The sequence below is a fragment of the Centroberyx affinis genome, unplaced genomic scaffold (assembly GCF_046629955.1).
Source record: "Centroberyx affinis isolate AG114_WGS23_722 - 3 ecotype Tasmania unplaced genomic scaffold, CSIRO-AGI_Caff_v1 ptg001602l_1, whole genome shotgun sequence".
NCBI lineage: Eukaryota > Metazoa > Chordata > Actinopteri > Beryciformes > Berycidae > Centroberyx > Centroberyx affinis.
In genome coordinates, this window is record NW_027280047.1 from 1,151 (window position 1) to 19,031 (window position 17,881).

General features: G+C 41.8%; 1 protein-coding gene across 2 annotated transcripts; it reads left to right on the forward strand.

Annotated features, from left to right (window-relative positions):
- The first annotated feature begins 475 nt into the window (after positions 1 to 475).
- On the forward strand, positions 476 to 14,108 carry clk2a (CDC-like kinase 2a). 2 transcript variants are annotated; one of them, XM_071528023.1, is made up of 13 exons: positions 476 to 609; positions 1,534 to 1,739; positions 1,882 to 2,167; positions 3,334 to 3,424; positions 4,321 to 4,387; positions 5,307 to 5,423; positions 6,011 to 6,177; positions 7,126 to 7,220; positions 8,552 to 8,681; positions 11,043 to 11,125; positions 11,568 to 11,647; positions 11,755 to 11,845; positions 12,050 to 14,108. In XM_071528023.1, exons 2-13 carry the CDS (start codon positions 1,534 to 1,536, stop codon positions 12,236 to 12,238), a joined length of 1,602 nt encoding a protein of 533 aa, XP_071384124.1. In that variant the 5' UTR covers positions 476 to 609; the 3' UTR covers positions 12,239 to 14,108. The 2 variants fall into 2 exon arrangements, with proteins under 2 accessions (XP_071384124.1, XP_071384125.1); XM_071528024.1 differs by lacking the exons at positions 476 to 609; positions 1,534 to 1,739; positions 3,334 to 3,424 and having other exon boundaries at positions 2,096 to 2,167; positions 12,050 to 14,106.
- Positions 14,109 to 17,881: the final 3,773 nt, after the last annotated feature.

Consider the following 17,881-nt stretch of genomic DNA (forward strand, 5'->3'; position numbering starts at 1 on the left):
CCTTAAATAAAAACATATTGATTCTGTTTTATTTAACCTTCATTTAACCAGTTTAGTACACTGAGATTAATAATCTTTTTCCAAGGGAGACCTGGCCAAGAAAGCAGCATCAAGACAAACATGGAAGTTGCAGACCAGTAACATAGAAAAAATGTATGTAATGTAATGTAATGTAGTGATTAGTCAAACATAAATGTCTGCAACACACAACACGCTATCACAATTGTCTATTGATTCCCGGACTTTATAAACTTAGATCCAATGAGGGGAAATATGACATTTAGACTTTAATATAGATTTTAGTGTTTTATTTTCAAGAACTAAAAGGTTGGCAGTGTACATAGTCCTCAGAAAGGTGCCGAACAAGTCAAGCCAGCTATCATGACTGTTGTTTACGTACTGAACGCACATTACATTTTCCGCCAGGGAGGCGTAGCACCACTAGTCTGAACCTGAACTAGCTGTGGTCGCTTGACGGACAGAAAAAGCTGGCTGCTTGCTAGCAAGAGAGCTTGCAGATATCGGCTAGCGAGAAGGATTGAAAGGGGGAATTGAAGCGCCACCACGGATTTCTTGTGGGACAAACGCACCGGCCTCGCTGCTAAAACGGTAAATGTAATTTGCGGTCAGTTTCTGTAATAAAATAAGCCACAATCGAATCAAATTCGGACCAAATAGCTAGCAAGATAGCTAGCGTAAATGTTAGCTGTTTAGCTGATAAACGTAGGCTAAGATGGCGGTCAAATTAGTTACGTTAGCTAACGTTGCTAGCAAGACTGGCTAGCCTTGCTGCCGAATCTTGGTTGGCTTGGTGATTTAACGTTAACGTTGTTGTTGTTTGAAAAGAGTGACAAAATTTGCTTATTGAGATTGACAAGCTCATTGAAACCAACTGAAATGTTGCTAGTAAGTTACTGCACCATCTTACGAATAAAGACACACAAACGTTAGCAAAATCAACATTAGCCGACGTTTGTTATGCAGCTGGTAAGCTAACGTTAACTTTAGTTAACGTTAAATCTCACTGGCATAATCGTAAATATAAAGTCAGTTTGTTGTTTAGCGTTACTTTTGTTTTGAGAGCGACATTAGCTAGCCAGTGTAGGATAGATAGGATCATGCTCTTCGTGGCTTTGAGGCAGAGATTAAAACATAATGCTAACTTTTAAAACCAGAGTTGCCCATCACTGGATTTCACTGGATTTTGTCTATTCAAACATTTGAAGGCTTCAACCCCGCTCCAACAGTTGTCAGTCTAGCTGCCAGGCCACTATTTGTGCACAGGTTGATGGGATGCTAAATCCTAATGCTCCAACTCAAAACTTGCAGTGTTGAACTATGTTTTCAGTGGTTGGTTGTATTTAAATTTAGACCTCCCAAACAACCACGTTTCTCACCAGCATGTCTTTATAACCCTCATTTGTTTACCAAGCTGTTCTAGTCCTGCTCCCACCCCAATAAACACTGCTACCTCAAATAAAAACCCATAACTGCAATGATAATGCCTTGTTTATGTTCCTCCATATTTCCTAGATGCCTCACACGAGACGGTACTCGTCCTCGGACAGAGACAGTCGAAGCAGCTACCAAGATCGTTACCGGGACAGGGACAGAGGGCGCAGACAACGGCACCGGAGATCACCTTCTTTCTCCTCTAGCAGTGACAGAGAAAGAGACAGAGACCGAGACAGAAGGGGACGGGGACACAGACAGGAAGGAAGTTATGCACGCTCAAGGAGGTATGTTTGTGTGGTTGGTGAGTGTTTCTGTGGGTCTCTATGCTGAAAATAGTGACAATCCTGTGGATGTAATTGTGCTTTTGGACAATCAGTTGGTTGTCAGTTTTCAGGTTTTACAGTATGCCTCTTTCCTCTGATTCAGTCGTAGCTATGACAATCGCTCAACAGAGCGCCGGCCTTTTGACCGAAGATACTGCGAGGGATACAGACGCTTGGATCAGAGCCGAGAACGAGACCGCGACAGGGAAAGGGAGCCACATGGAGCAGCTGAAAGTTACTATCCACGCGACTTCTCCCCAAGCATGTACGACTACCGACGCGGCCGTGAGAGGGAACGCGAACGGGACGAGTCGTATCGGCGGAAAGGCAGCAGGCGTAAGCACAAACGAAGGCGGCGTAGAACCAGGTCCTATAGCCCATCCTCCTCGGTGAGTACAGCCCGACCCGAGATTGTGTTTTAACCCTCCTGCTCCTGTCTCTTTCCATCTCTCTGTCTTCTTTCACTCAGATCTTTCTGTCTCTTTCTTTCTCTAACCCTTTCTTCTTCACAGCTCCTGGACTTGGTAAGTAGTACAATCTTTATGTTTTGTTTTTGTTCTGTCGGCAGGATTTTATTTTTATTTTTTGTCTGAATGGGCTTTGCTTAAATTGGCGTTTTCCCTTTCGTAGACCATTTTCAATTTTTGCACTCATACTTCTATAGCAGTTCATGAATGATCAACCACCAATATTTGCTGCTCTGGGGATGCACAGTCACCATCATTCTCTTACCCCTTCCTTTTGAAACCTTAGTTAAAAGGATCACATTTACAACATATAAACAAGGCAAAGTAGACCCAGGTAAGTGTGGTAACAGTAGGCTCCAAGAGCAACGAGCGTTGGAGGTTGACTGCTCCTGAACTTCAATGGAGATGAGCATGCTGAAAAGTGAAAATGTCCTATCAAAGTGCAATATTGCTTTAAATTCAGATTTTTATTTAAATGAATTGACATTTAAAATGTCCTAGATTTATTAACATGCAGTATTCTGTGTGGGTTATGTATGGCCACACTTTTGTATAAAGACATAAAAGTGAGAAACGGGGTGAATTTGATGTAGTATATCTTTTGGACTTACCTTTTAAATATTTTCTGCTTGATTGCCTATGGTCCTCATTTTATTTCCCATCTTGGATAATAGTCTTATTTAAACTGAGAAGGCAACCTGATAAGTTTTAAATTAGTTATACTACTGTCTTTATTGGTTTTTGCGTTGATGAATGGATATGCCGGTTGCTTCCTTGTTTGTAAGCAGCTGTGGTTTAAAGGTAGAGGGGGGAGAGGAGCAGAGGACAACATGTGATCTTTGACTTGTTCCCTTGCACTATATCCCTATCGTTATATATTTCCTTCACGTGGTGTCATGCGTGAATCGCCCCATGACCACCAAACCCACCTACAACCACTACTACATCAACTACAACCAACACCACCCTCCTCCTCCCTCCTCCTCTACCTGTGCCGCCTGATGCCGTGGCTACGGCTGCCCCTGAAAACCCCCTGTCCCCTCCGGTCGTGTCGTGACCTGCTGATGGCGGTTTGGGGCTGAAAACAGCGGAGCGACAGCCGGACGCGGGCACTGAGTGTGAGGGACGACGAGGAAGGGCACCTGATCTGTCGGAGTGGGGACGTCCTGCAAGAGAGATGTACTCACTGCCACTACTCTATCGTAACCCTTCTCCATATGAGTATTAAAGCATAGAGCATTTACATGACATGGGAGTGCCTGATGATGATGATGCCTTGCTAGAATGCTCTTCGCTCTAGCTGAAAAAGCAGGGTGGATTGCAAGAATGTTGGAGATTTTGAGAGGGACTTTAGATACTTTCTTCTTTTTGTTCTTAGGATTTTTAGATGTGGAACATGTTCTGTGTTTCACAGGCTACTTGACTTTCCTAAACTTAGCATCTCATGTGCAGTTGCTTATCGTCTCTGTCGCGTTTTAGTTTAAAACTCAGTTACAGGTTTAAATCTGTAACTAATCAAGCTAGTTATCTCTCAGTATGAGGGTTTCAGCGGTTTTCTTTTTTTTTTTTTTTTTTTTAAGTAAACATCTCACACCCACCTCACCTATTTTGTTTTTTCCTAGTACTACCAGAATACATACAGACACTGAATCTATATGATCACTTTTGCCATTCTTTGCATCATTCACTTTTTAGTAGGAATACGAAACATTTTTGATTCTGTCCAGTTTTACCCCTGTGTCCTTTTGGGCAAAGCACAGCCACATCTTGACAGGATGCGCCCTTATTTTCGATGGCTGCAATTGGTCATCATGAAGGGAGCACTCTATTTGCGTCCTTATTATTTTCTTCACATGTATTGTAGTGCTATGCATTCAATTATCATAGATTAACTCAAAGTGTTTCAAGCCTGCCAGGTTGAATAGGCAGCCTTTTGAAAAGGGGATGGGCGATAGCATTGATACGCCTGTCACACTTTTGCATTATGTATCCCTACTTTGGTCCACATGTCTAATTCTCCTGTTCCTTCTCTCCCGCTCTCTTTCTCTCCCTTTTCTCTCTGTCTTGTCTTGCAGATGAGATTGTCAGCACTCTGGGGGAAGGCACCTTCGGGAGGGTGATGCAGTGCATTGACCATCGCAGGTGTGTATCAGCTGAAACTGAAAAACAACAGCTGTCAGCCTCAGTCTGAGAGCCTCTCTGGGGTCCTATTTCTAAGACGCCATTAGGGAATACCTGTTCACTTTGCTTGATTTTGAGAAATTAGTATGTTTGCATAGTATTTGTCAGTGGTTAGACTTAAGCTGAATGAGTCTTTTGTTTACTGTTCACAATGAGTAGGTGTTTTTTTAAAACCCCTCCATCAGTTCTTCCCCAGCTTTAAGCAGATCCTGTTTTTGCTGCTGTTGTGGTTGTTGATCACATGTCACTGTTTTACTGCAGGCAGATTAGCTCTGCTGTATTTTAGCCTGCTATGACTGTGGGCCTCTGTGCAAACTGTGCCTCTCTTACTATCAGATTAATTATGGAAGAAGTGTTGTCCTATGGCAGCACTAGAAATGCACACCAAGGAAGTTCATTTTCATGGTCAGCGCCTTTAGCAAGTGATACTTCAATGTAAATTCAGTGCCTATCCAGCACCGTAGGAACTGGATTAACTAGATGGAACCTTTTGGATGATTGCGTAGAGTGGGGAGTGACTTCTCATCTTATAAGTGATGAACTAACTAAACTAAACTGATATTGAGGTCTCTCTTCCATAGAAACTGTACTACTACTAGGTAGTTTACATTGATCTTTTTCTCCTAGACCCAAATAGATGACTATTCCACATAGTTTTTTTTGTGTGGTAAAATTCACAGAGACTTTGTTGCCAGAGGCAAATTATTTGACTGTTAAATAATTCTTTATTCAGTTTGAATAAGTTCAAACTGAAACATGTTGTCATGTTGTGTCTGGATTTCAGTATAGCAGTCAGATCCTTCTCTGGAGACTGCATTTATTCCCCCATGTGTGGTGTTTTGTTACCTCTGTTTGCTTCATACTATTTTGTGTTAAACAGGGGAGGAGCCCATGTCGCTCTGAAAATTATCAAGAATGTGGAGAAGTACAAGGAGGCGGCTCGCCTGGAGATCAATGTACTGGAGAGGATCAATGAGAAAGACCCTGAAAACAAATAGTGAGTTCTGACTGAGTATGACATCAACTTTTGGCTCACAAAAGTAATTTACACTATATGTATTTAACTATATGTGTTTCAACTTGAATCCATGATCTTTTTACCCTTACCCAAACAGCTGTAGTGTTTTCCAGTTTGGCAGTTTACCTTGGCAGGGGTGTGGCTGCATTGTTACTGACATTTCATTTAGCAAGTTCAGTATCTCATATTGTTTCCAGACACTACACTCTCTTACTCTAGTATAAGCTAATGAGACTAGCACTGCCTAACTTACTACAGCAACATTATCTCTCTATTATACTGCCATCTGATTTTAATACTTTTTAATAACATGGTTGATAAACGACAGGTTTGAATGCCAGCTTTGTAATTCACAGCGCCTGAAATGATTGTAAAACAAAAGTATACTTGGGCGGTTGTTGGTTGACCTGTGTGAGCCAATATTAACATTATATGGAAAACACTGCGCTAGATCTGTCTTTTATAATATGGTTTACTTTAGCTGTTGTATCAGTGAAATAGTGTTTACATAGATTATCCACTGCATCATCATCATCAAACCTTCTCTCTCCTCTTTTATCTTTCAGCCTGTGTGTTCAAATGTATGACTGGTTCGACTATCACGGCCACATGTGTATCTCCTTTGAGCTGCTAGCTCTCAGCACCTTTGACTTCCTAAAGGAGAACAACTATCTCCCCTACTCGATCAGCCAGGTCAGGCACATGGCCTACCAGATCTGTCTCGCCGTCAAGTGTAAGTTCCCCTTCAGAAGAAGTACATGTTGAAATATTCAGACCTTTTTGATTTATTTAGTTTTAATTTATCTCTCAAGTTTTTTGTCCTTTATTACATTTTAGTACATGAGAGAATCAGATCAGTAGAGAATTGGAACCACAGACACTTCAAGTAATTTAATATTTTTTGGCATTCCTTTATGCTATTTTAGGAAATTGTATAGGTACGTGACAGAATAATTAGGGTATGTAAAGACATTCAGCAGGCAACATATGATAACATCAAAGTAACAGAAAATAATCACAAAGGCAAAGCATATAGCACGTGTAAAATATAACAAGGAGTTAAACTAATCAATACAGCATGCTCAGCATAGACATAGCGATGAATACTTGCATAACTACAATGCACCGTCCTGCAGGCTTTACTTGTATGTTGTTGTAACAAGCCTTTGGTCCTAAAGCCCCAAAATAAAGTCTAGCATTCCAACAAGCACACTCTTCATTCGTTCATTGCTGTTGATCCCTCCACCCCCGTCACTCACCTACATGTGGAGTAGCTTGAGTGAAAGCCTCCATTGTTTGTGGTAGACAGCCTGTAGCTGCATGAGGGCTCAAAGACCATCTTGAGGACTGTGCGGCTATTACTTATCAAGCTTCTCAAGGAAAAGTATTGATCTAGCATCACTGGCCTAGTCTCTTTCGTCTCAAACGGCAAAATCCGTCTGAGTTTTATTTGCTGTATTATCCTCAGCGTGTTCTTTTGTTGTACTTACTGTATTATGTTAAATAGTCTGTGTTTGTTCTATTTGTATCTATATTTGATTATCTGCTGCTGCCATGACCCAGTTTCCCCATGGGGATCATCAGTTGCAACTTTTTATTTTTTTAAGGTCATTGGTCATCAGATGTGAAAGGCTAAAGGAGACATTCACTCTTAACACTGTTTTGTTTTTTTCCTCCATAGTTCTCCATGACAATAAGCTGACGCACACAGATCTGAAGCCTGAGAACATCCTATTTGTCAACTCAGACTTCACAATGACCTACAATGTAGAGAAGGTGAGAGAGTGGGATGCAAAGGAACGGGGCAGTAAACTAGGGATGTAACCACTTGAGAGTTTGATGGTGCGATTATATTGTGAGGGAAGAATTATTTTGCGTTGATTTATTTTTATAACACTATGGATGGAGAAAATCAAACAAGCATTTTTCCTGCAAAAATAAAAAAAATAGCTGCCTTTTGAAACAAATAATAATGCAGTAACTGCCTCTTGAAAACCACAAATAATGGATTTGTCTTAGTGTAATAGGTTAGTCTTTTACACCTAGACTATACTTGGAATCAGGAAGTAAATTATCGCACCAAACAACTTCAGACGACTCAGACAGACAGTCCTGCAATACTTGTGAGACAGTGATGAGAAGAAACAGTGGTATACTTTTTTTGGTGAACCTTTTAAAATACCAAGTAATTGATGGACGCTGCAATATCCCGGTTCCTGCTTTGTTGATGTCGGTTTACATTACATTGAAAGCCCAACTCTTAACTCACCGCTACCTCGTTGATTGTGACAATTTTATATTTAATCCCCTGACAGCTTTAAGTTTCATTAAGCAACTTGCCACAACGCTAAACATGTTTAAACTTTCTTTTATTACCTTGACTTTTTGTCAGCATGTTTTGCAAATTGAATAGTAGTCTTTTTCAACAACCCTCTGGTCATTTTTGAGGTATGCAAAATGCAACCAAACTGCCAATTTCAGTTGCCTTTTGGTGGATAAAAGGCTGGGATGTTCTCTTCTCTGTGTTAGCTAATGTAGCCCCAAAACAAACAGATAAATGCGATTCACTCCTGTGAGACATTTTGTCAGGCGCCGTCTCATACAAGCGCAAGGCTGCATTCAGGAGCAATGAACCGTAGACAGAGATACAGTAGCTTCTAAAATGTTTATGGTTAGAAAACCTTGGCGTTTTTAAAGTGTGGTTCATAGTGACATCGGTTAATTGATACATTCCTACAGCAAACAATCTTTAGGGTTCACTGGCTGGTAAATTCCAAAATGGAGGGAATGGCTGGACGAGAGGACAGTGAGGTCCTAGTCTGTTTTGCTTTTGCAGAGGTTTTTTTTTGTTTTTGTTTTTTTATACAGTTTTGTCCTGAATGGAAAGTATTGCATTACATATTGCCTGGAGGGCTAATGAATAAACATGCAGTACCTGGAGCTAGAGTGTGGAAAAAATGTTTGTCACACTGCAGAAAAAGAAAAGCTGGAAAGATTTTCCATTGGACCCCTGCTATGAAGTGACATCATTTACATAATACTTTGTGCCAAAATATCAGTAAGGCTCAACTGTTCTAAGACAAACACTTATGTTTTCCTCCTTGCAGAAGCGAGATGAGCGGACGGTTAAGAGCACAGCGGTACGGGTTGTTGACTTTGGCAGTGCCACCTTCGACCACGAGCACCACAGCACCATTGTGTCCACACGGCACTACCGCGCCCCGGAGGTCATACTGGGTGAGTGTGACAATGGACATTTGGCGTCCCCTCATGGTAATAAAGAAACATGTACACTGCAGGATGGTGATCTTATAACAGAGTCTTGAAAGGAAACAGTGGATGCTCAATTTGTTCCAAATAAAATGTCCAATATACAATGCAACCTGCCAAAGACGGTGAGTCCAGGGATGCTGTTCTGTAGCTGACCTTGCAGAAAGTCTCTCCGTCAGACTCAAACACCAAAATTACATCAGACAACTTGGAACAGTAGGTCATGTATCTGTGTGTCATCTGTGAGTTTTCCAAGCAAAAGTGGTCCCATCATACCAGTTGTGTGCCACTAAGCATCATAGTATAACATGGAAATGCAGGGACTGCTTTGTACAATAAGTACACAATTTTAAATCCTTTCCTTGTGTGAAGTCTTGAATATTAAACAAAAAAAATCAAACGCTGAAATATAAATTTGCCAACATTGAACATCATTGTCACTAATACAGGTGCACTGCAGAGTGTAGTTTTATCCTCCTTTTTATGTCCCTTGTATACAGACTACAGACACAGTCAGACATCCTGTCATTTACAAAAAAATCCAGATGATTCTGCCCTTGTTGCCTTTATTTTAAATGCCAGACTTACAGGGAGGAGGTAGAGATTTGTCAGTGGGTGTGATACAAATGATCTTAACCTGAATATTGGCAAAACCAAAGAGCTGGTAATTGATTTTAGGAAACAGAGAGAGGAGGTCACCCTGTTTTCATTAAAGGGCAGCACATAGAAATGGTCCCCCCCTATAAATACCTGCAGGTCCATATGGACCGCAAGCCAAAATGGAAAGAAAACATCAGTGCCATCACTAAGCCAAGAAGGCTTGGACCAGGATGTTCTTTCTTAGGAAACTCGGGTCATTTGAAGGGAACAGGAAACTTTTATATGTATTTTATCAGTAGTTTATGGTTAGTGTTACAGTTGAGGATAGGAACAGGATCTACAAACTGATTAGGCAGGCTGCATAATTGGGCTTACCCAGAATCACTAGAGGTCATCATAGAGCAGAGGACCATGTGGAAGGTGCAGGCTACATAGCAATACGAAGGTCAAACTTTGTATGACACCTTTAGTGATCTTAAGAATCATTTCAGTTGCCAGCTGATAATGTCCAGATTTTCGGTGTTTTTGTGCCACGTCAGTTTAGGGTGTTCTCCGTGCCTTCTGCCAGTCCTGAACGTGGGGAAACCCTGAGCACTGCGTTTAACAGATAGTTATTATGGCTGAATAGCATTGCTGGCCTAATCATGTGTAAATAAATCCATTTTTATCTGAACACTTAACTACATTAGTATGTGCTTAATGTCTGAGGTGCTAATTCATCTCTTGCCTCGAGTAGCACATGAAATTTCTTCATTTTATTAGCATAGCCTATGCCTTCTGTCTAATACATTCAACTGTTTCTTATCATAGAGGGTTTGATATTCGTAACAAAATGTCAGAAATTAATATAGGTGAGCTGTCAATGTTAATTGTAAAAAATGAAGTGAATGAATGCAATCAAACAATCTGTTCAAATCAAAGGAGGAAAATGAAATGACCCGGTCTCTGTCTGTGCTGCGCTCCCAGCAATTCTGAAATTAAAAACAGCAAAGCCACTTAAAAAGTGGCTGGGCCAATTCTTGATTAAAAAATTATTAATTTACTGTCAAATGATACACAAGCATAAATTGAAACGGTGGTTGGCCATTCACCAATGACCTTTTAGAGCGTCTGTCGGCTGATTTATGATTGGTGGCCGATTGATCAGTGAATCCCCGATACCAGGAGTTTCATAGTTGTCTTGCTCCAGTTTGGTGTTCTCTAGCATTCCACGGCAATGTTGGCATGTACATATGTTTGTTCCAGCCAGACCCGATCTAAACAACGCTCTTGAGCAGAGAACACACTAAGTATCACTGATTGGTTTTGAAGGCACTTGGCCCTGCATGAGATGAGATGATTAGTCTCCTCCTCTTCCTAGGAGTAGAGAGAGTGTAGCAGGGTTGAAGTCTTCACACAAATTAAAGTTTTCTATGAATTAATGCAACCCTTGCCCTGTTATTCAAGGGTTGTTGGTATTAAAGAAAGAAAGCTGGATATCCTAATGTAGCTATTTTACCTTTCCTGTACTGCCTTGGCAATTTTCTGCCAATTGCTGCTGTGACACCCGAATTTCCCCTAGGCGATCAGTAAAGTGCAATCTTATCTTAAAATGCTTTAATGTTGTTTGACTTCATTTGGGATGACAGCAAGAATTAATCCCATGGGTTATGAGTATTCTCCATAAATAAAACAATTCCCCTGCATTTTTTTCAGTCTCACCATTCATTATGTGTTTTTGTCCCTCAGAGCTGGGATGGAGCCAGCCTTGTGACGTGTGGAGCATTGGCTGTATCCTGTTCGAGTACTACCTGGGCTTCACCTTGTTTCAGGTACAACAGCAAGCCTGCTGCTGCCAACTGGCTACATCCATGACTTTGGCCCCATTCAGGTTTTAAGATGAAGGGAGGAGGAGAGAGAGCTGGTTGGTCAGTTGGCTGACCTGATCTGACCAAATAGTAAAAGAAGTACATGTGTAATTCGCTCGCACAGACAGCATGCATGTGTAGATGGTGCCCACACACACACACACACACACACACACACACACACACACATACGCGGCAGCAGCATGCAAACACAGCTGTTAATCTGGTAGGGATTCCTTGGATGCGGTTCTTATTTTTGGCTGTCAGTCCTGCCACCATGTGTAGCAGCAGAACCTGCAGTAGTTAAACACAGATTGTCCTTGATGTTCATTCTGAATATCTCTCTCTCTCTCTCTCTCTGAAAATGATGGTCACTTAATTCAAGTTTAATTAATGTCTCCTTCAGACTCATGACAACAGGGAGCATCTGGCCATGATGGAGAGAATCCTGGGACCAGTGCCCTCCAGGATGATTCGGAAGACACGGTCAGAAACTACACAAACAAACATGACTTTTTATTCCATCAAACATGCACCTATATTTATACGCACGCACACAATCTGCTCACACTTATTCCCCTGACCCCCCTCAGGAAGCAGAAGTACTTCTACCGTGGCCGTCTGGACTGGGACGAGAGCTCCTCAGCTGGGAAATACGTCAGGGAGAACTGCAAACCCTTGCGGGTAAGAGGAGTGGAGGGGTAGCGGCAAAGAAATGAATCAACATGATGATTAGCAGGGCCCAAAAGAACAACAGTTTGTTTTGTTTTGCACTGCAGTACCTCTCTTGATTGTCTATTACAATTCCTCTCCATCTCTCTTTCTATTCCCCTTCTTTCTTTGTCTCATCGTCTCCTTTTTTGTCTCTCTTCCTTCTGTCTCTTTCAGCGGTACCTGCTGTCGGAGGCGGAGGAGCACCACCAGTTGTTCGACCTGATTGAAAGCATGCTGGAGTACGAGCCCTCCAAGAGGCTGGCGCTGGCCGACTCCCTCAAACACCCTTTCTTCGAGAGCGGCGGCATGGCCGAGGCGACAGCCAGCAAGAGTTGGGAGGGAAACCGGGACATCAGCCGGTGACCCATGAGCCCCCGTAGACTCTGAATGACAGAGGAGATTAAGTTTTTGTTCGTTTTTTTTAATGTGGAGCAGAGCGATGCGGCGACTTAAAGTGGAACTGTTGAATTGATAGGGGCTTCTGATGTTTTCTGTCTTCATCATTAAAGCATGGACATCTGAACTTCTTGCTCCCTCCTCCCTGCCCCTCTGACTTCCACCTCTGCAGCCACGAGAGGCTAGTCTTTGCAGCAGAGGGACCAAAAGAAACCGAGAAAGACTGGAAGAGAGCCAAAATGAATTTTTCCCCCATTTTTTTCTAGCGCTCTCAGCCTCAACCGAAGACAAATGCCCATGGGAAGATTGTTTTTACCCAAACAGTAGCCCTCTATGCAGCTCCGGTCTTCCTTTTTGACTTCCTCCCCATCCTCCTTTCTTCCTTCCTTCCGTCCTTCCTCCCCTCCTCCCCTCCTTCCATCAGCATGTAAAGAAAATAACTGACCTTTCTAAGGAAATGAACACTACTATAGTCAGACATAAAAACTCAGTTTTGGGGAAAAAGTGTCTTCCGATTCTGAAGTTTGAGGAAAGATCGAAAAGGAGATAGAGCTGTATACGCGATGCAAGTCTTCACCCACATCTTTCTAAACGCAATTTTGGAGACACCCTGTCATCACCGAAGACATGCGAGATATTCTATTATGATTACCATCAAATCATTAACATTTAATATCACGTTTCCTTGTTTGTGCAAGGCAGATGCAACAGGGAAAACATAATTTATGTTGCCGCAATCAGAAAGGAGAGCAAACTAATGAAATATTTCTCCACAAGTGACGGTTCCAAAGTTCCTAAAAAAACGATGTTGACAATATCTCCAGCAGTGACAAGTATCGCAAATTTTTGTTCACGTTTTGTCAAGTGACACGTGCACTTTTCCTTGCGCATCATTGTTCATTCAGTGTTCCATTTATTTTCTGTATAAAATGAGCATCCCTTATATGGAGACTCTTGCCCGTACTCTCCATCCATTTGGCCTGTTATTAGCCAATGAGATGATAATGGTGATGGACACTCCACACATATAGGCCTCTATAGCCTGTCTTATTGATAGATATATCTGTTTCTGTTACGTTATGCAATGCTTTTTGGGTGTGTGTGTGTGTGTGTGTGTGTGTGTAGGGGTGGGGGCGGTGTGGGTGACACTTGGACATTAATGTATTGCTCAGTGACTTCTTTTCTTAGTAGTTCTTCCTCATCATTAGTCTTGGGAACATTCTCACATACTTCCAAACACACATACCACATGAACTGCCTTTTTCCATGTGCGATATGGTCGGACTTCTGGTCTCTCCGTTGAGATTAAGCACACAGCTCTTGCTGGTAACCAATGAACCACACACACACAGCTCCTGTTTACGATATTTATTTTGAGTTACAGCAGGTCATAGCCCCCCACCCGCCACCTGTACATGACTTGTTTTTGTATGAAATTAAAGCGTATAAAACTGTATATATGTATGATTGTGTAGAATTAAAGTTAAGGCCTCCTTGCCAAAGGCTTACGGTGCTCTCAGTGTCAGTTTTGGACTCTGGCAGAGTCGAGGGGAGGTGTTATGTCTTTAAATACCGCCACTGTGTCTGAGTCCATCTCTTACCTCACTAATACCACTGCTGTGGCACTGATGATTGTCAAAAAGGTCAGAGATGTGTGTCTGGGATGCATGGGCGCGCACACAGGAGCAATCAGGGTGTTTGCAGGTCCTGAGAAAGTCTTTAAATGTCTTAAATTATATCTAAACAGAAGGCTTTAAAAGGTTTTGATTATATTATCACATTAAATGTAACATTTTGCCTTAAGTCAGTTTCAGAAGTCTTTTTAACATTGTCAGTTCTTGGCAGTTTGTCCGGGACTCTGCCCAGACATGCAAACCTATATTCTGTTAGGTCTAGAATTAAATATGCCTTTTAAAAGTCAAATTTTAACCAGATGAGGCTTGCAGGAATAATGAAAATATGGATAGTCCTCATTTGCTACTAAGCCCTCTTGGCAATCATATGAGCTGTATGCGTTCTGTCACTCTGTTCCTATCTTGGTAGTTTGTTTCTGTTTGGAAAATAACCTCCCTTCTTTTCTGCTGTGAGTTCCTTGCCTGAGTATTGACTCCTGACACAGAAAAGCAAAGCCACAGCCCTGCCAGGACTGGATGAGACGGGACGGGTGGTAAAGACATGGATCAGCAACAACAGGTGTGTCCCCACGCTGTCATGCAAGCTTCCCCATCTGTTGGTAAGTTGTCACTCCAGCTCTCATTTCTCCACCTCCACCTCATTGTCCCTGTTCTGTCTCTCTCCCTGTGCTCATACACTTTAGTTCCATCCAATCTGCTGTGTGGAAAACTGGAGAATAAGAGCTAAAAAGAGATGTGACATATATCAAACACAAAGTATGATGATGTTGCTGTTGAAATCAGCTGAATTGTACTGCAGATGAGGTTGGGGTCAGCTACATTTCAGTAATGTCAATTCAGTCATTGCTTCAAGTTGAAGAATATATTTCTTAAATCTTTGATCTAAAATTCTTAATTTGTGAATATAGAATTGAAGTTATTAGTGATTTTCTAATGTAAGTAATATGCTGATATTTTGTTTTGTTGTTGACTTCAACAGTAGCATCTTGATCATCCAGGGCATTGGGCCCAATCAAGGCCAAATGTTGCATTGTAGATGGATCCAGGTTCTTTACTCTCCAGAAGATGTGGGCTCAATTCTGAGCTGGTAATGAATGAGTCATTCAACTTTGTGACTCAAAGGCTTAACTTCCCCAGTCAATGAAGCAGCTTTCCTGTCTTTGGGAGGAGGAAGAAATTCTCTCTCTGCATCAGTGAAGCAAAACAGTGACTCACCTTTTAGTCTGTCTGTCTGTCCGCCTCCACCTGTCTTGTTTTCCTCTCTGACATATGGTCAAATTACCTCATTAGTTGTCAATTTCTCATAAATTGTGCACGTTTGCAGCTGAAATTATTTTATTATGCGAGAATGTGATCATTGATCTAAATAAAGCCCACCCATTCAACTTTAACCCCTATTTTCGATATGAGTTATCCGAGTGTTCAACATGTAAACAAACGGCTGTTATCCTACTAGGGTTGTCAGGACAGTAGAATTTCTAACTTTGATACAATACCGAGGAAAATATCGATATGCGATACCATTTTCGATACCACGGGGGAAAAAATGAATTTTCAATCTTATTTTTTTGTATCTTATCTCATTGTTTTCATGTTAAAATATAATTTTAACATGAAAACAATATTTTAAAGTTGTCTGAGATCAAACAACACATTTTGATTGACAGGTGTCGATCGCTGTCATGATTTGCTCTTTTTTTTATTGAGGGGAGTGAGCTTATACTGCACAAGCATGTGAAACATCATATTGCCTCCTGGCCTCTGCAGCATAGACTGTAAGCAACTAAGCAAAAACACAGACACAGAGACCCAAACTAGTCCCTTAATATCCGACAACGCAGGGGGAAATCCAGTGTGTGTGTGTGTGTGTGTGTGTGTGTGTGTGTGTGTGGCTATTGGAGGCGGAGAAATAATAGGTTTGATTTTTCATTAAGAGAAAGCACTGCTGGTATCGATACTGTTGCAAATGAGTATTCATATCCGTTTAAAATTTTTACAACCCTATATCCTACACAGGTTTGTTTGCATCTCCACTCTCGATAATGGGATAAACGATGCTTGCGTCTTCAGCTAATCTGTTTTAAGGACGACGGGTCATCAGTCAAATCCCCATAAGAGGAGACAGCAAGAGCCGAGGTGCACACAAGTACACAAACTGGACTACTGGAAGCAATGCTGCACTTTACATCTTGGGCAAATGATACGAGCAGCTGAACTTGGATACAGCGGCTGGCATTTGCAGGTGTGTACCGTGGTTTCTTTGAGGCTGCCATGCATATTTTGTTAATTTGTACATTTTGTAAACATCAAACAGTAGAGTTTTTCCACAGTTTACAAGACAACAGGCGTGTAGAAGACTAAGTCGATGGAAACATCTTCAGTAAAGATGCTCTCATTGCAAAGTTCAATAGATGGTGTGCAGGATCTTTACATTTTTAAAAAGAAGTGCAATGTAATGTGTAAATGAGCTAATAATGCTGTTAATATAAGCTGATAATATTCTTAGTTGACATGATTACTCCTTGTATTTGCAGATCTACAACTCATTCCAGGTGTAAATTAAAGAGAAGAGTGACAGCGCTGAATTTTCTCCTGGGCTTACAAGGAGTCAAGACATCAGTGTGTAATCCTATGTACTGAAACAACACAGCCACAAAAGCTGGGAAGCACTACCTGACACACGCACATCAACATATCGACACCAGCCAACTCTGGAAATGGATTCCATGAAGTCGCTGGGTGCTCCCCTCAAGCAGTTCACCAGCTGCATGTCTGGAACAAAGAGCAGCAGCAAGAGAGGGGCCAAGAGGAGCCAGTCCGTCCGCAGAAACAGCTTCGGCCGCATGAGGAGCGCTGGGAGGAGGAAGAGCCTTCCCTGCAGCAGCCAGAAAGTGCCAGACTCCTGGCTCAGAGCGTACCAGGCTGAACTAAACAGTGAAAGGTAACAGTGGCTGACAAGACCAGTTTACTGTTGAAGAGCATCTACATACAGAAATGAATACATCTACATACATACATCCATGGAAAAATCTATCATTACCTGATCTAATAACATTCATTATCTTTACAAAATAGAAAATCCAGTCTATTAAGGTTATGGAAGTGATTAAAGTTACCTGGTATCCTGTAAAAAGTACAATATATTTTTTCGCTGTTATTTTGTAAAAGTTTGTCACATTTTTCAAACAGTGGATATCTAATTTTGGAATGAAACTCATCAATTACTATCCAGGTATTCAGCTGACAGTCTTAGCCGGACAGACTTGGTGTTGGCTGCTTAATCTTTGTACTCGTCTTAGGATAAGCGATTACCTCACATGAATAAGCTGCTTGACCATGTGCCGCGACTGATGTTGCCATGTGCCGTTTGCCGTAGGAAACGACAGCAAGCCGCGTTGGCCAAGAAGAACGCCGAAAGGTCTGTCAGAACGACCCACTTCAGGAGCCAACACTGCCTCCCAAGGGTAGGTGAACAGAAAAGAGGATTGAAATATAGAAGTTAGGCAGATTTTGCTTGTCAGTATCCACGTGATGTTTTTAACTCTTTTTGTGTCATTGGCTCCTGCAGCAGACGGCCGCTGCCAGGAAATCAGCTGCAGTGAAGGACGACTCCTTCTTCGGAGCGTTCCAGGGCCTCAGTCTGGACGGGCTGATGGGAGGCGCTCAGGCGTCTCCTGCCCTCGCTGCTCCTGCTGCCGGTGGTGCAGATCCGTGCAAAGTTATGTGACATCCAACAGACTGTCTGCTGTTCAAGAGATTCCCCTACTGAGGAAACTTCAACAGGAGATATTGGACTTGCAGGAGAGAGAAAGGACTCATGGTGGACTGGTGATTCTAGCTAAAAATGAAGCTGAGGTTCACATCTTTATTTCCAAAGATAAAAGGGTTGGGAAAAGTATACTTGTGTTTGGAGTACTGTCTTTATTTTCTTTAGAAATTAATAACTGTTTAAAGGACAGAGCTATTACTTGTTCTT

Bases quoted from the DNA above. Each gene is read 5' to 3' on its own strand.
- clk2a (XM_071528023.1), top strand. From the start codon at position 1,534: ATGCCTCACACGAGACGGTACTCGTCCTCGGACAGAGACAGTCGAAGC. The intron at 11,648-11,754 runs GTCAGAAACTAC...GACCCCCCTCAG, and splicing joins AGGATGATTCGGAAGACACG to GAAGCAGAAGTACTTCTACC. The intron at 11,846-12,049 runs GTAAGAGGAGTG...TGTCTCTTTCAG, and splicing joins AGAACTGCAAACCCTTGCGG to CGGTACCTGCTGTCGGAGGC.